The sequence below is a fragment of the Pelophylax lessonae genome (assembly GCF_965119305.1).
Source record: "Pelophylax lessonae genome assembly, chromosome: 13".
In the NCBI taxonomy this organism is placed as follows: Eukaryota; Metazoa; Chordata; class Amphibia; order Anura; family Ranidae; genus Pelophylax; species Pelophylax lessonae.
In genome coordinates, this window is record NC_138780.1 from 182,943,972 (window position 1) to 182,958,584 (window position 14,613).

General features: G+C 49.4%; 1 protein-coding gene across 1 annotated transcript in view; it reads right to left on the minus strand.

The window, feature by feature from the left end:
- Positions 1-14,613, minus strand: part of SEL1L (SEL1L adaptor subunit of SYVN1 ubiquitin ligase) — a 74,229-nt gene that overhangs the window by 14,810 nt on the left and 44,806 nt on the right. Inside the window, exons 10-16 of the mRNA XM_082275297.1 lie at positions 11,750-11,904; positions 10,489-10,545; positions 9,719-9,787; positions 9,333-9,410; positions 7,544-7,606; positions 1,543-1,630; positions 51-199 (exon numbers count right to left, since the gene is read on the minus strand). Of these exons, the coding sequence (XP_082131423.1) occupies positions 51-199; positions 1,543-1,630; positions 7,544-7,606; positions 9,333-9,410; positions 9,719-9,787; positions 10,489-10,545; positions 11,750-11,904 (659 nt within the window). The remainder of the gene's footprint in view (positions 1-50; positions 200-1,542; positions 1,631-7,543; positions 7,607-9,332; positions 9,411-9,718; positions 9,788-10,488; positions 10,546-11,749; positions 11,905-14,613) is intronic.

Sequence of the window (14,613 nt, forward strand, 5' to 3'; positions counted from 1 at the left end):
GTGAATTGTGTTACATATGGTATTCTATAGGAATATTATTTCCCAGTTACCTCCACAGCGGTTTGGCAGGAACGAAGAACCCCGGTGCCGGTGGCATGCATCTGAGCCAGATTGTAAAATGCCAAAATGTGACCCCCCTGGGATGCCAAATTAAAATATTTCAGGGCCTGTTTGTAATCTCTCTTCACTCCGACACCGTCTACAGGGAGAACAGAAAGAACAAGTCAGTGTCACCCAACAAGATTACATTCCTATCCAATACACTGTTTTCACCTGCATGATTCACAATATTCTAGTGCAGGGGCCTCCAAACTTTCTAAACAAAGGGCCAGTTTATTGTCCTTCAGACAATAGGGGGGCTGGACTGTGGTCCTCAAGGAGTAGAAAATGCACCAGTGTCAGTAAACAATGTCTATGACTTGGTGGTCAGTGGGAGTAAATAAAAAGAACATAGCACCTCTAGTCAGTAGGAGCAGGAAGAGTGCCCTGGCATTGGCGTCTTTGGGAGGAATAGTGCGGAATCGTTGGCGTCACTGGAAGCGTGCCCCATCGTTGGCGTCACTGGGAGTGTGCCCCATCGTTGGCGTCACTGGGAGTGTGCCCCATCGTTGGCGTCACTGGGAGGAAGTGTGACCCATCGTTGGCGTCACTGGGAGGAAGTGTGACCCATCGTTGGCGTCACTGGGAGGAAGTGTGACCCATCGTTGGCGTCACTGGGAGGAAGTGTGACCCATTGTTGGCGTCACTGGGAGGAAGTGTGACCCATCGTTGGCGTCACTGGGAGGAAGTGTGACCCATCGTTGGCGTCACTGGGAGGAAGTGTGCCCCATCGTTGACGTCACTGGGAGGAAGTGTGCCCCATCGTTGACGTCACTGGGAGTGTGCTCCATCGTTGGCGTCGTTCGGGAGGAAAAAAGTGCACAACCGTTGGCGTCTTTGGGAGGAATAGTGCCCCATTGTTGGCGTCTTTGGGAGGAATAGTGTCTCATCATTGGTGTCTTTGGGAGGAATAGTGCCCCATTGTTGGTGTCTTTGGGAGGGACTAGTGCCCCATCATTGGCGTCATTGGGAGAAATAATTCTCCATTGCTGGTGTCAGTGGGAGGAATGGTGCCCCAAGGGCCAGATAAAGACAAGCAAAAGGCCACATTTGGCTCACGGGCCATAGTTTGGAGACCACTGTTCTAGTGGAAGGATTTTTGTCTCTTTTGGTCACCACAACCTAAACAGATCTATACTGCCACCAAGCCCAATATTATTACTTTAATCATAATAAATCTCATCAACTCAGCTGCCACTTATCATATTATGCTGGTAGAAGGTCACAAACTAGACGCATCTCCTGCTAGGATCACTGCTGCTATGTGACAGCTGCTTCCTAATACTTTGCCATCTGTTCCCCTAATGTTCTTCCACTTTTATCAGTGCCATCACCGTCAGACTACCCGATCTATTCGCTCTACCAATCCATAAATGACTACCATACTAAACACCCTCCCTGCTTAATGTATGTGCACAAGATAGCATCCAAAGTGTCACTTACTGTAGTACATGGAGCCGAGCTGAAGCTGCCCATCCACCCAGCCCTGCTCAGCCGCCTTCTGGAAATACTTCAGTGCCAAGTCGTAGTTCTGTTAGGAAAAAGAGTCAGATTGAGATGGAAGATGTCGGAGCACCAGGGCCAGATAAGTATGCAGGGAAAGGAAAAATCTACAGTTATGAGTAGCAGGCCTTGTACTGTGACACCAACCTAAAGAAAAAAGGGGTTCATTTACTAAAGCAGGAGATCACAGAATCTGGTGCAGCTGTGCATAGTAGCCAATCAGCTTCTAACTTTTGCTTGTTCAATTAAAGCGGAGTTTCGGCCACAAAATCGACATAGCCGATTTTGGGCAATCCGCTTGCTATTGGTCACCTGAAAAAGAAATGGATAGTTACGATTTTTTTTTTGTTTACTTACCTTGTTATTGAAGAAAAATATACTCACCTTTCTTCCACTTCCTCCCTCTGCGGCCGCACCGTCACTTCCTCTTTGCATTGATTGATCAATGCGCCTGCACCGGCCCGCTCGTCACTGCCGGTGCAGGCGCGGCATTCCCTGCTAAACAGCTTCTGGGCATGCCCAGAAGCTGTGGAGGGTATGACGCGCCCGCAGCGGAAGTGACTAGCGGGGCCAGGGCAGGCCCATTCTGGGAGAAGAGGACACAGAAGAGGACACAGAAGAGGACGCGCTGGCTTCAGCTGCCCACATCCGAGATGGCAGCGCTGGAGAAGAAGTTTTCAAAGTAAGTATTTCTTCTAAAAAGGTAAGTGCGACCCGGGACAGTTCAGAGGGTATCCATTGTGGAATGTACTAGCCCTGACTGTCCCAGGGGTATTTTTAGCTAAATTTCACCCCCGTGGCCGGAGCTCCACTTTAAGCTTTGACAAAAAAAAAAAAAAAAACACAAAAAAACAAACCTGGAAGCAGATTTGTTTCAATACAAAGCTGCACCAGATTTTGCATGCTCCAGTTTTAGTAACTCAACCCCATTATGACCTATCAAAGTGGCTAAAAAATGTAAAATACAGAGTATCAGGCTATTTTGAGGCGGTTTACACATTCTGAGCGCACAGACAGAATTTAAAGTGATATTAAGGCTTTAGTTTTTTTTTTTTTTTAAATAAACGTTATTTTATCTCATCCATGTCTTTATGGACCTTGCTTTGTGCACTGGTTTGCAGTGATGTTGGAACAGGAAGAGGCCATCCCCAAACTGTTCCCACAAAGTTGGGAGCATGAAATTGCCCAAAATGTCTTGGTATGCTGACACCATTAGGCTCCGTTCACATCTAGGCATCCCGGACTGCAGGCAGAATTGCCACGATCCCTTATCACGGCGAATCATGGGATGCCCGTCGATCCCCATCACTTCCATGCCACCCCGATCACTTCGTGATTTTGCCTCAATTGTCGCCCAACGAATCATGGTAACATTGCGCAAACAGAATCGCAGGACGCCTGTTGCCCAAAAGAAGTTCATGTACATCTTTTGGGAGACAGGCGTCCCGTGATTCTGTGTGCGCGATTTTCCGTGACTCGGGATCATGGGCAGAATCGCGGCGATTCTGTCCATGATCCAGGATGCCTAGATGTGAACGGAGTCTAAGAGTTCCCTTCACTGGAACAAAGGGGCCAAGCCCAACCCCTGAAAAACAACCCCACACCATAATCCCCCCTCCACCAAATGATTTGGACCAGTGCACAAAGCAAGGTCCATAAAGACATGGATGAGTGAGTTTGGGGTGGAGGAACTTGACTGGACTACACAGAGTCCTGACCTCAACCCGATGGAACACCTTTGGGATGAATTAGTGTGAAGACTGCAAGCCAGGCCTTCTTGTCCAACATAAGTGCCTGACTTCACAAATGCGCTTCTGGAAGAATGGTCAAACATTCCCATAGACACACTCCTAAACCTTGTGGGCAGCCTTCCCAGAAGAGTTGAAGCTGTTATAGCTGCAAAGGGTGGGCCAACTCAATATTGAACCCTACGGACTAAGACTGGGATGCCATTAAAGTTCATGTGTGTGTAAAGGCAGGCGTCCCAATACTTTTGACAATATAATGTATATTCTATACAGCAGTTTTAGTTCAAATGGATCTCATCAATAAAATGTTCTCGTGTCTCAGTTAAAGTTTCTTTAAACCTGTTAGGCTACATTTGGGATTGTTCATCTCATCTAAAAGTCGGATCCATGTTTTGGCATATTCATTTTACTTTTTTAATTCTGTAGCTCCATCTGTTCCGTTTTCACTTTCCAAGTTTTATTTTACTATTTGTATGTTCATATGATTTTAGTTGTGGTTGGCTGACAGGTGAATTTTTACAAAGCCATGTTGTTGTATCACTTGAAAAGTCATTTTTGTGTTTATTAAAATAGTTGTAAACCTTTAGGCCGCTTTCAGACGTAGTGGAATCCGTCAAGCGGATCTGCCGGCTCAGCTGAGGGGAATCTCTCCGCCGGCTCAGCTGAGGGGAATCTCTCCGCCGGCTCAGCTGAGGGGAATCTCTCCGCCGGCTCAGCTGAGGGGAATCTCTCCGCCGGCTCAGCTGAGGGGAATCTCTCCGCCGGCTCAGCTGAGGGGAATCTCTCCGCCGGCTCAGCTGAGGGGAATCTCTCCGCCGGCTCAGCTGAGGGGAATCTCTCCGCCGGCTCAGCTGAGGGGAATCTCTCCGCCGGCTCAGCTGGGGGAATCTCTCCGCCGGCTCAGCTGGGGGGATCTCTCCACCAGCTCAGCTGAGGGGGATCTCTCCACCAGCTCAGCTGAGGGGGATCTCTCCACCAGCTCAGCTGAGGGGGATCTCTCCGCCGGCTCAGCTGAGGGGGATCTCTCCGCCGGTTCAGCCGGGGGGATCTCTCCGCCAGCTCAGCTGAGGGGATCTCTCCGCCAGCTCAGCTGAGGGGATCTCTCCGCCGGCTCAGCTGAGGGGGATCTCTCCGCCGGCTCAGCTGAGGGGGATCTCTCCGCCGGCTCAGCTGAGGGGGATCTCTCCGCCGGCTCAGCTGAGGGGGATCTCTCCGCCGGTTCAGCCGGGGGGATCTCTCCGCCGGCTCAGCCGAGGGGATCTCTCCGCCGGCTCAACCAAGGGGATCTCTCCGCCGGCTCAACCGAGGGGATCTCTCCGCCGGCTCAGCTGAGGGGAATCGCTCCGCCGGCTCAGCTGGGGGAATCTCTCCGCCGGCTCAGAGGGGGATCTCTCCGCCGGCTCAGTCGAGGGGATCTCTCCGCCGGCTCAGTCGAGGGGATCTCTCCGCCGGCTCAGCTGAGGGGAATCTCTCCGCCGGCTCAGCTGAGGGGAATCTCTCCGCCGGCTCAGCTGAGGGGAATCTCTCCGCCGGCTCAGCTGGGGGAATCTCTCCGCCGGCTCAGCTGGGGGGATCTCTCCGCCAGCTCAGCTGAGGGGGATCTCTCCACCAGCTCAGCTGAGGGGGATCTCTCCACCAGCTCAGCTGAGGGGGATCTCTCCGCCGGCTCAGCTGAGGGGGATCTCTCCGCCGGTTCAGCCGGGGGGATCTCTCCGCCGGCTCAGCTGAGGGGATCTCTCCGCCAGCTCAGCTGAGGGGATCTCTCCGCCGGCTCAGCTGAGGGGGATCTCTCCGCCGGCTCAGCTGAGGGGGATCTCTCCGCCGGCTCAGCTGAGGGGGATCTCTCCGCCGGCTCAGCTGAGGGGGATCTCTCCGCCGGTTCAGCCGGGGGGATCTCTCCGCCGGCTCAGCCGAGGGGATCTCTCCGCCGGCTCAACCAAGGGGATCTCTCCGCCGGCTCAGCTGAGGGGGATCTCTCCGCCGGCTCAGCTGAGGGGGATCTCTCCGCCGGCTCAGCTGAGGGGGATCTCTCCGCCGGCTCAGCTGAGGGGGATCTCTCCGCCGGTTCAGCCGGGGGGATCTCTCCGCCGGCTCAGCCGAGGGGATCTCTCCGCCGGCTCAACCAAGGGGATCTCTCCGCCGGCTCAACCGAGGGGATCTCTCCGCCGGCTCAGCTGAGGGGAATCGCTCCGCCGGCTCAGCTGGGGGAATCTCTCCGCCGGCTCAGAGGGGGATCTCTCCGCCGGCTCAGTCGAGGGGATCTCTCCGCCGGCTCAGTCGAGGGGATCTCTCCGCCGGCTCAGCTGAGGGGAATCTCTCTGCCGGCTCAGCTGAGGGGAATCTCTCCGCCGGCTCAGCTGAGGGGAATCTCTCCGCCGGCTCAGCTGGGGGAATCTCTCCGCCGGCTCAGCTGGGGGGATCTCTCCGCCAGCTCAGCTGAGGGGGATCTCTCCACCAGCTCAGCTGAGGGGGATCTCTCCACCAGCTCAGCTGAGGGGGATCTCTCCGCCGGCTCAGCTGAGGGGGATCTCTCCGCCGGTTCAGCCGGGGGGATCTCTCCGCCGGCTCAGCTGAGGGGATCTCTCCGCCAGCTCAGCTGAGGGGATCTCTCCGCCGGCTCAGCTGAGGGGGATCTCTCCGCCGGCTCAGCTGAGGGGGATCTCTCCGCCGGCTCAGCTGAGGGGGATCTCTCCGCTGGCTCAGCTGAGGGGGATCTCTCCGCCGGTTCAGCCGGGGGGATCTCTCCGCCGGCTCAGCCGAGGGGATCTCTCCGCCGGCTCAACCAAGGGGATCTCTCCGCCGGCTCAACCGAGGGGATCTCTCCGCCGGCTCAGCTGAGGGGAATCGCTCCGCCGGCTCAGCTGGGGGAATCTCTCCGCCGGCTCAGTCGAGGGGATCTCTCCGCCGGCTCAGTCGAGGGGATCTCTCCGCCGGCTCAGTCGAGGGGATCTCTCCGCCGGCTCAGCTGAGGGGAATCTCTCCGCCGGCTCAGCTGAGGGGAATCTCTCCGCCGGCTCAGCTGGGGGAATCTCTCTCTAAGCAGGCGGATGACAGGTTCGTGTCCGCTCTGCTATGCAGAGCAGACATGGACATAGCCCGCTGTTCTATATGAGGTGGACGGATGGAAACGGACTGCATGGCCATTTCCATCCGAATGTCATCCGATCCACTTGACGGATGGGGAATGGATCCCCACCGGTCTGTTTTTAGCGGACCGGATCGGATACTGGCAGGTGACTGAAGACCTCTGACATCTGCCGCTCCATAGAAAACAATGTGTATTCTGATCGGGTCCGCCTGCAAACGGACGCGATCGGTCCGCTGGTGTGAAAGAGACCATACATATACCCAGTGAACCGACTGGCCTCGGGTGATTCACAGATATGAAACAAATCCTTCTACATATGTTGTACCCGTTTATCTGCAGTCTTCTCTTCTCCCCTCCACATCCAAAGTTCAGTTTTTTTTAAAGCTTGTGTGAGAGTTCAGAAAAAAAAAAAAAAAAGGTGCGGAGGGCTGAAATTAAACTCTGCAAAGCTCAGTGAGGAGAGGTCTGAGAGCTGATTGGAGGGAAATGACACACTCGCTCTTTACACAGCTAACACAAACAGGGCTGAGGCTGTCAATCAGTTAGAGATTCCTACCCTGACACCTTTTTCTCTTGGTGTCAAGAAAACCTGTCAGAAGTGATTCATGCTGATAGCAGAGGAACAGAGCAGCATATAGAAATGACACTTAGTGCTCTGGACTGAGACAAGTACACAATATAGAGGGATATGCTTTGTAGTTAAAGTGGTTAATTGCAACCACTTAAACTATATCAGAGAGTGGAAGGGCAGACTCAAACATACCAGCTGCAGCATTTTCTACAGGCTCCTGTACATTGCTGGAAATGTGAAGACTCCATTAATGATCAAGTCCAATTTTTTATTTTTTTATAAAGCAACAGAAATGACCTCCCATCAGAAAATGACTTATTCTAGAAAGATCTGTTATGCGCCCATTATAGAGAACATAATAACTAGGTCAGACATGCTGCTAGACGATATTAGGACTTGCTATTTCAGAACAGAGACCGGTCACCCTAGCAGCAACATGAAGTTACAGAATACAGCTAATACAAGCATCATCATCAATACAGAGCATTATCACCAGGAAACAAATGGACCCAACACACCCAAGATAATACTCACCACAGGAACACCTCTGCCGTACAAGTACGCCATGCCTAGACCGCTCTGTCCTACCGGATTACCCTGTTGGAAGAGTAAAGTTGTATCAGGTTCATTTGGTCACATGCTGCCACCTACTGTCTGCAATCTGAAATTAATGTGATGGCTTAAAGCGGAGTTCCACTCAAAAGTGGAACTTCCGCTTTAAGTGCCCCTGACATGCCACATTTGGCATGCCATTTTTTTGGGGGGAGTGGGTACCTAGTTTTGACAGGTCCCACTTCCGCTCGGGCAGCCTAGGTGGCTTTGGCAGAAGTTCTCCTCTCCCCCTCCCTGAAATCTTCTGGGACCTGTTGCAGGTCCCAGAAAATTGCCCGTTCATTCAGGACTCGCATGCGTGACTCGCACATGCGCAGTGCGCAACCGACTGTGAAGCCGCAAGCTGTCACAGCCAGGTGCCCACACTAGAGATGCTGGCGCCATGGGGAGAAGACGGAGAGAACTGAGGCTCCTGCCGGCCGCATCGCTGGACCATGGGACAGGTGAGTGAGTGTTTATTAAATGTTAGCAGAGACACTTTTTGTAGCTGCTGACTTTTAATAAACACAAAAGCCAGTGGAACTCCGCTTTAGGGCCCTTTCACACGGGCGTTCCGCATGTCCGTATATCATCCTATTTTTTTGCGGGTGATATACGGACATAATGTATGTCAATGGCATTTCGGATGTCAGCGGAATACCATCCGCTGACATCCGATTTGCGTCCTTTCAGTTCTGTTCCGTTTTTTGGAACAGAACAGAACCCTATATTTTTGTTCCGTGACAAAACAGAACGGATGCAAAATCGGATGTCAGCGGTGTCATCGGCTGACATCCGCAATGCCCATAGACATACATTATGTCCGTATATCATCCGCAAACGGATGGGATGATATGCGGACATACAGAGCGGATGACGCAAATGTCATCCGCTCCGTGAAAAAAAAAAAAAAAGTGCCGGAGCGGATCGCAATGCGGTCTGCTCCGTGTGAAAGAGCCCTTATTGTGCTTGTAAAGGCTCAAGGCTTTTTATCATTCTATGCACAAAGTAAAAAGCTTTCTGTAGGCACCAGCCCCTCCTAATACCTGAACCCCATCATGATTCAGCAATGTGCACAAAAGTAGCAGCTCCCCTGGGTCTCTTCCTCCTCATTGGCTGAGGACAGCAGTGGGAGACATTGGCTCCCACTACTGTCAATCACAGCAAGTGAGCCAATGAGGAGAGAGCAGGGGTGGGGCTGAGCGCTGCGTGTGTGAATGGACACACAGAGCAATGGCTTGGGAGCCGTTTGCTATGGGAGCCAGGAGCACTAGCGGGAGACCCAAGAAGAGGGGGATCGGGCCTGCTCTGTGCAAAATCACTACACAGAGCAGGTAAATATGACGTTTTTTTTTTTAAATCTGCCTTTAAAGTAGTGGACCGATCATAAAAAACATCAATTAATAAATACATTTTTTTGCTATAAATAAAAAAGTGCAGCTTCTGAAATATCAGTCTAGATCACATGGTCTCTATCGAAAAATAATTACTATGGAGAGTCTAGAATTGTAAATAAAACACATTACCAGCTACAGCATTGACAATATTGTATAGAAAATGAATCTCAGACTAAAATGTTACCTTTTAGCTAATTTTCATCACTAATAATCATCACTTTGATTCTTCTGACTTCTTGTCCAGCCCCACCAATTATAACATTATCCCCCCCCGCCCCCCCACCATCCCATCCATCCACCATGTGCCCCTCTCTTCCTCCGGGAACCAGTCTTACCATGTCAGCTGCTTTCTTAAAGTACTGAAGTGCGGTTTCATTGCTCTGCATCACCGTGTCACTGCCCTCTGAGTACATCTGAAAGACATGAGAAGACACAGCTGACCACACAGACACCTCCAATGTAACATGGCCAAGATTCTCTATGGAGTCTGCATGGTTCCTGTACACCGGCAACACAGAATTCAAAACATCTCCCTGGGGATTTCCCACTTCTGTTCAGTCTCCAACACATGTGCGGACCCAGGCCAATATTTTCTAGACTTTGATCACAAATCATGTCTGCTGAATGGGGATGGGGGAAAGAGGAAAGGGGGCAACTATCCAGCTGCTGATTGGCCAGCTCTGCCTGAACTATTTAGTCCCCAAGCCTCTTTGGCTCTTACCTTCCCCAGGAATGCCATAGCATGAGAATTCCCGGCGTTGGCTGCTTGATTGAAGTATTCAAAGGCCCTCTGTAGAGAATTCGTGTTCAGTGTTAATTGGCACAATGTACACACCCAACACTGATCAATATACAACATACATATAGTGCACACCCGGCACCGATCATACAGGTCTCGCCATACAGCACACAACCGACACTGATCATACAGATCCAACCATACAGAGCACACCCGGCACCGATCATACAGGTCAGGCCATAAAGCGCACACCCGGCACCGACCATACAGGTCCAACCATACAGCGCACACCCCGCACTGATCATACAGGTCCAACAATACAGCGCACACCCGGCACCAACCATACAGGTCCGACCATACAGTGCACACCCGGCACCAATTCTACAGCACACACCCGGCACAGATCAGACAGGTCCAACCATACAGGTCCGACCATACAGTGCACACCCGGCACCAATTATACAGCACACACCCGGCACAGATCAGACAGGTCCAACCATACAGAGCACACCTGGCACCGACCATACAGCACACACACCCAGCACCGACCATACAGCACACACCCACCATACAGCACACACACCCAGCACCGACCATACAGCACACACCCACCATACAGCACACACACCCAGCACCGACCATACAGCACACACCCACCATACAGCACACACACCCAGCACCGACCATACAGTACACACCCCGGCGCTGATTAAAGATCTACAATGCTAGACACTAAATAATCTTGGACATACCTGATGGTTCTGCTCTACTCCACGTCCCCCGTGTAGGTGAAGCTGCCCCAGACCCACCTAAAGCATAAAAGACCATTAATAGAACACAACTTGTGGACAATACATAGAAAGATTAGGGGGAATATATATATATATATATATATATATAAAAAACACAACAGTACTAGGAAAGCCTAGACCAGATTTCAGGGCTGTTTCAGGTCCAGGAAAGAGAATGAAGCTAAAAATCTTGATTGTTTTCTCCCCCCGCCCCCCCCCCCCCCATAAACCAGTGTGCATGTATTCAGAAATATGATGTATCCATATTGCTCTAACCATAACAGTCCAGCTGAAAAGCCTGCAAAAACATACACAAGAAGGCGCAAACGCCTAGTGCAATACCACCAGAGCCAAAAAGCACATAACAGTGTTATACTCACAGAGTAGGAATAAAATCAAGCTCATCATACAAAACGCTCTACAGAAGGGAGTGTCCCCCCGAAACATGTAAGCTTTTTGCCACCGCGTGGCCTTAGTGTCACCCACCTCACCAGCTGGAGCGTTTTATACGAAGCTTGATTTTTTTCCTACTTTGTGATAACACTGATATGTGCTTTTAATAAATAGCTTTGGTGGTAATGCACTAGGCGTTTGCGCCCTCTTTTGTATGTTTTTGCAATGTTTGGAGGACCGCCCAGTCCAAGGAGGGCTGCACCGCTGAAACCAATGCCTGCCTTTAGTCTTGTTTCGGAAAGTCCTGGGAGCCAGCACTAGATGGTGTTTTTGGTTTGTCAGCTAAAAACCCAGTCCGTCTGTCACACATTATGTCATATGTTACAGTATTAAAGTAGAACTATAGGAAACATTTTGTTTTCCATTTTGGATGGAGTAAGGGAGGGTTATAACCCCAGTCAAGATTTTCTTTTGCCATCTGTGTCCCATTGCGAAGATTTCCCTTCCCTCACTATCCAATAGCCAAACAGGAAGTGAGAGGAAATTTCTTCAAAATTAGGGGAATGCTTTGGGGACCCCCAGCTCATCAGAACTAGTGTCCCCATTGGAAGATTTCCCCCTCTATTACTTTTCTGTGGACAACAAAAATTATCTTTCACTTTCAATGAGAATGGTAAACAGGAGAAATAGAGAGGGTGAATCTCCTTAACGGCGGCCACAGACAGCTCTCCACTCCATCCAAAATAAAAAAAACAATAAAAAAAAGTTTTGCCATAAGTTATACTTTAACTGTGATAAATTACAGTACAAAGTTCTGTAAAAGGCTGACCTGTGCCTGGACATCTCCCTTCTCCGCCAGAAACTGGTAATACTGGATCAAGTCTTCCTCTAGCATCCCGCTAGCCATGCCTGGGTTCTCCACCTCATCTGGCAATCGGATCCTTTGTACCACAGTGCCTCCCGTCAATGAAATGTCACTGGCAACTGGAAGATAATGGAGATAAATCGTTAAATGTTCTACTGGTAAAAAAGTGGCTTCAGGAAGGCCGAGGTCCCCTTTCTTAGCTGGACAAACAATGCGGGAAATGTCTTGCTAGAACATTGCATCTTATGTACGGAAATAGATTTATAATCACTTTAACCACTTGACTTCCGGAAGATTTAACCCCCCCCTTCAAGACCAGGCCATTTTCCATTTTTTGTGATACAGCACTTTGCTACTGTAACTGAAAATAGCGCGGTTGTGCGAAGCTGTACCCAAATAAACAGTATGTCCTTTTTCCCCCCCTCACAAAGAGATTTATTTTGGTGGTATTTGATCACCCCATGCATTTTTTTTTATTTTTTGCGCTATAAACAAAAAAAGAAAAAAATTATATTTATTATATAAACACATATATAAATATATATACACATACATATACACACACACACACATATATATATATATATATATATATATATATATATATTCCCCTTTCTGCTATAAAACATATCCAATAAAAAAAAAAAAAAAAAAAAAAAAAAATTTAAATTTCTTAATAAATTTAGGTCAATATATGTTCTGTTACATGTTTTTGGTAAAATAATATTCCAATGTGCGTACAAAAAGATATAGCATCTACAAACTATGGGATATTTTTATTAATTAAAAAAAAATAAAAAATTAATATTAATGGCGGCGATCAGCGATCTAAAGCGGGAATGTGATATTGTGGCGGACAAAATCGGACACCTAACTGACACTTTTTGGGGACCAGTGCTAAAAAATATGCACTGTTACTGTACTAATGACACTGGCTGGGAAGGGGTTAACATCAGAGGCGACCAAAGGGTTACCTGTGTGCCTAGGTGCCTTTACTAGGGAAAGGCATGGATCCATGTCCCTGCTTTGCAGGAACACAGGATCCATGCCTTCTGTACTGACAGAACGACAATCTGCCTTGTTTTTTTATAGGCAAACCGCCTTTCTGCTTCGCTGCTCAATTATTGGCTGGTGCTTGCAGACATCGAGTCCGCGGAACCCGCCACTGGGCTCCCGCTGTGTGTGTATATATGTGATCCGATGCACAGGTGAAACGGCTTTAGGGTGGACCTGAAGTGATTAAAGCTGAAATGTAATTTACACATAGAACACCTTCCTTCTTCCACCTTCTCTCCCCCACTTCCCCGATTAACATGCAGTTAAAAAAAATTGTCACAAAAATATATTCATATTTAAAGCGGAGTTCCAGCCTCACACACTCACCTGTCCAACGGTCCAGCGATGCGGCCGCCCGAAGCCTCGCTCTTCTCCCTCTCTGCTCTGCGGTGCCGGCATCACTGCTGTGGGCACCGGGCTGTGACAGTTTGCGGCTTCACAGCCGGGTACGCACTGCGCATGCGCGAGTTGCGCTACGTGTCGTGATTGGCCGGCAATCTTCTGGGACCTCTGACGTGTCCCAGAAGATTGCAGGGAGGGAGGGGGAGAGAACTTCCGCTCAGGGTGCCGCGGCACTCCGAGCGGAAGTGAGAGCGGGTACCTGTCAAAACTAGGTACCCGCTCCCCCCCCCAAAACAATGACATGCCAAATGTGGCACGTCAGGGGGTTAGAACTACCTAAAGCGGAAGTTCCACTTTTGGGTGGAACTACGCTTTAAGAAATACATCTGTTGAGACTGCGATGCTTGTCGGAACACGAGGTAGTGACAACATTATTGGATCTCTATTGGCACACCCTGCTTGGTAATAACTGAACACAGGTGATGTGTTCTTAGAATGCTCAGAAACAGCACTACAGTGAATGATGCCATCCCTATGGCCCCTTTCACACATACGGTCCGTTCAGTTCATCAGTTCAGTCACGTCAAAATGTATCAGTTTTTCATCCGTTTTTCATCAATTTTTTTACATCCACTACCAATGCAAAAATGGATTTGCTCCCCCAATTTTTTGCTTGTTTATTATGTATTCGGTTGAGCATCCCACCCCCCACACACACCTGTACACTATCAGTGTCCACTATCAAGTAGATACAGGAGGAGTCCCTTGTAGTGCATTAGCACACCTTCCCAGCAAGGAGTGTGGTCTTCAAGGGTAAGAGAGGCTGGATTCACCCCTTTTTTATGGATAGTGTAGGACCCACTGATAATGGGGTACTTTGACGCAGTAGTGGGCTTGAGCACGATATGGCCATATGGTGGGACTAAACCCCCATTTTTATTTATGGATTGTCTCCATATTTGATAGTCATTTCTTTTGCATGTGTGTGCTATTCTTTTTTAATATACATGTCGCTTGGTCCATAGCTGCACCAGCTTTAGATATACATGTTCAGGGTTTGCTCCCCCAATTTTTTGCTTGTTTAAAAATGGATGAAAAATGGACCGTTTGTCCGTTTTCCGTCCGATCCGTTTTTTTTGACGGATGAAAAATAGGGCATTCATCCGTTCCAAAAACGGACATTGACGGAAGCGGATGAAAACGGATGTTAACGGATGATCATCCGTTGTCATCCGTTATTACATAGAGATGCATTGATGTCCGTTTTTCATCCGTCAACAGATGGATGAAAAAACGGACCGTATGTGTGAAAGGGGCCTAAAGCTCACACCCACACTTGACGAAGAGCAAAGAAAAGGATGAATTACATAAAAACAAGAGAAAGAATATGGGACTTTAGATGAGGTTAACTAGACATGAAAGTTTATTTC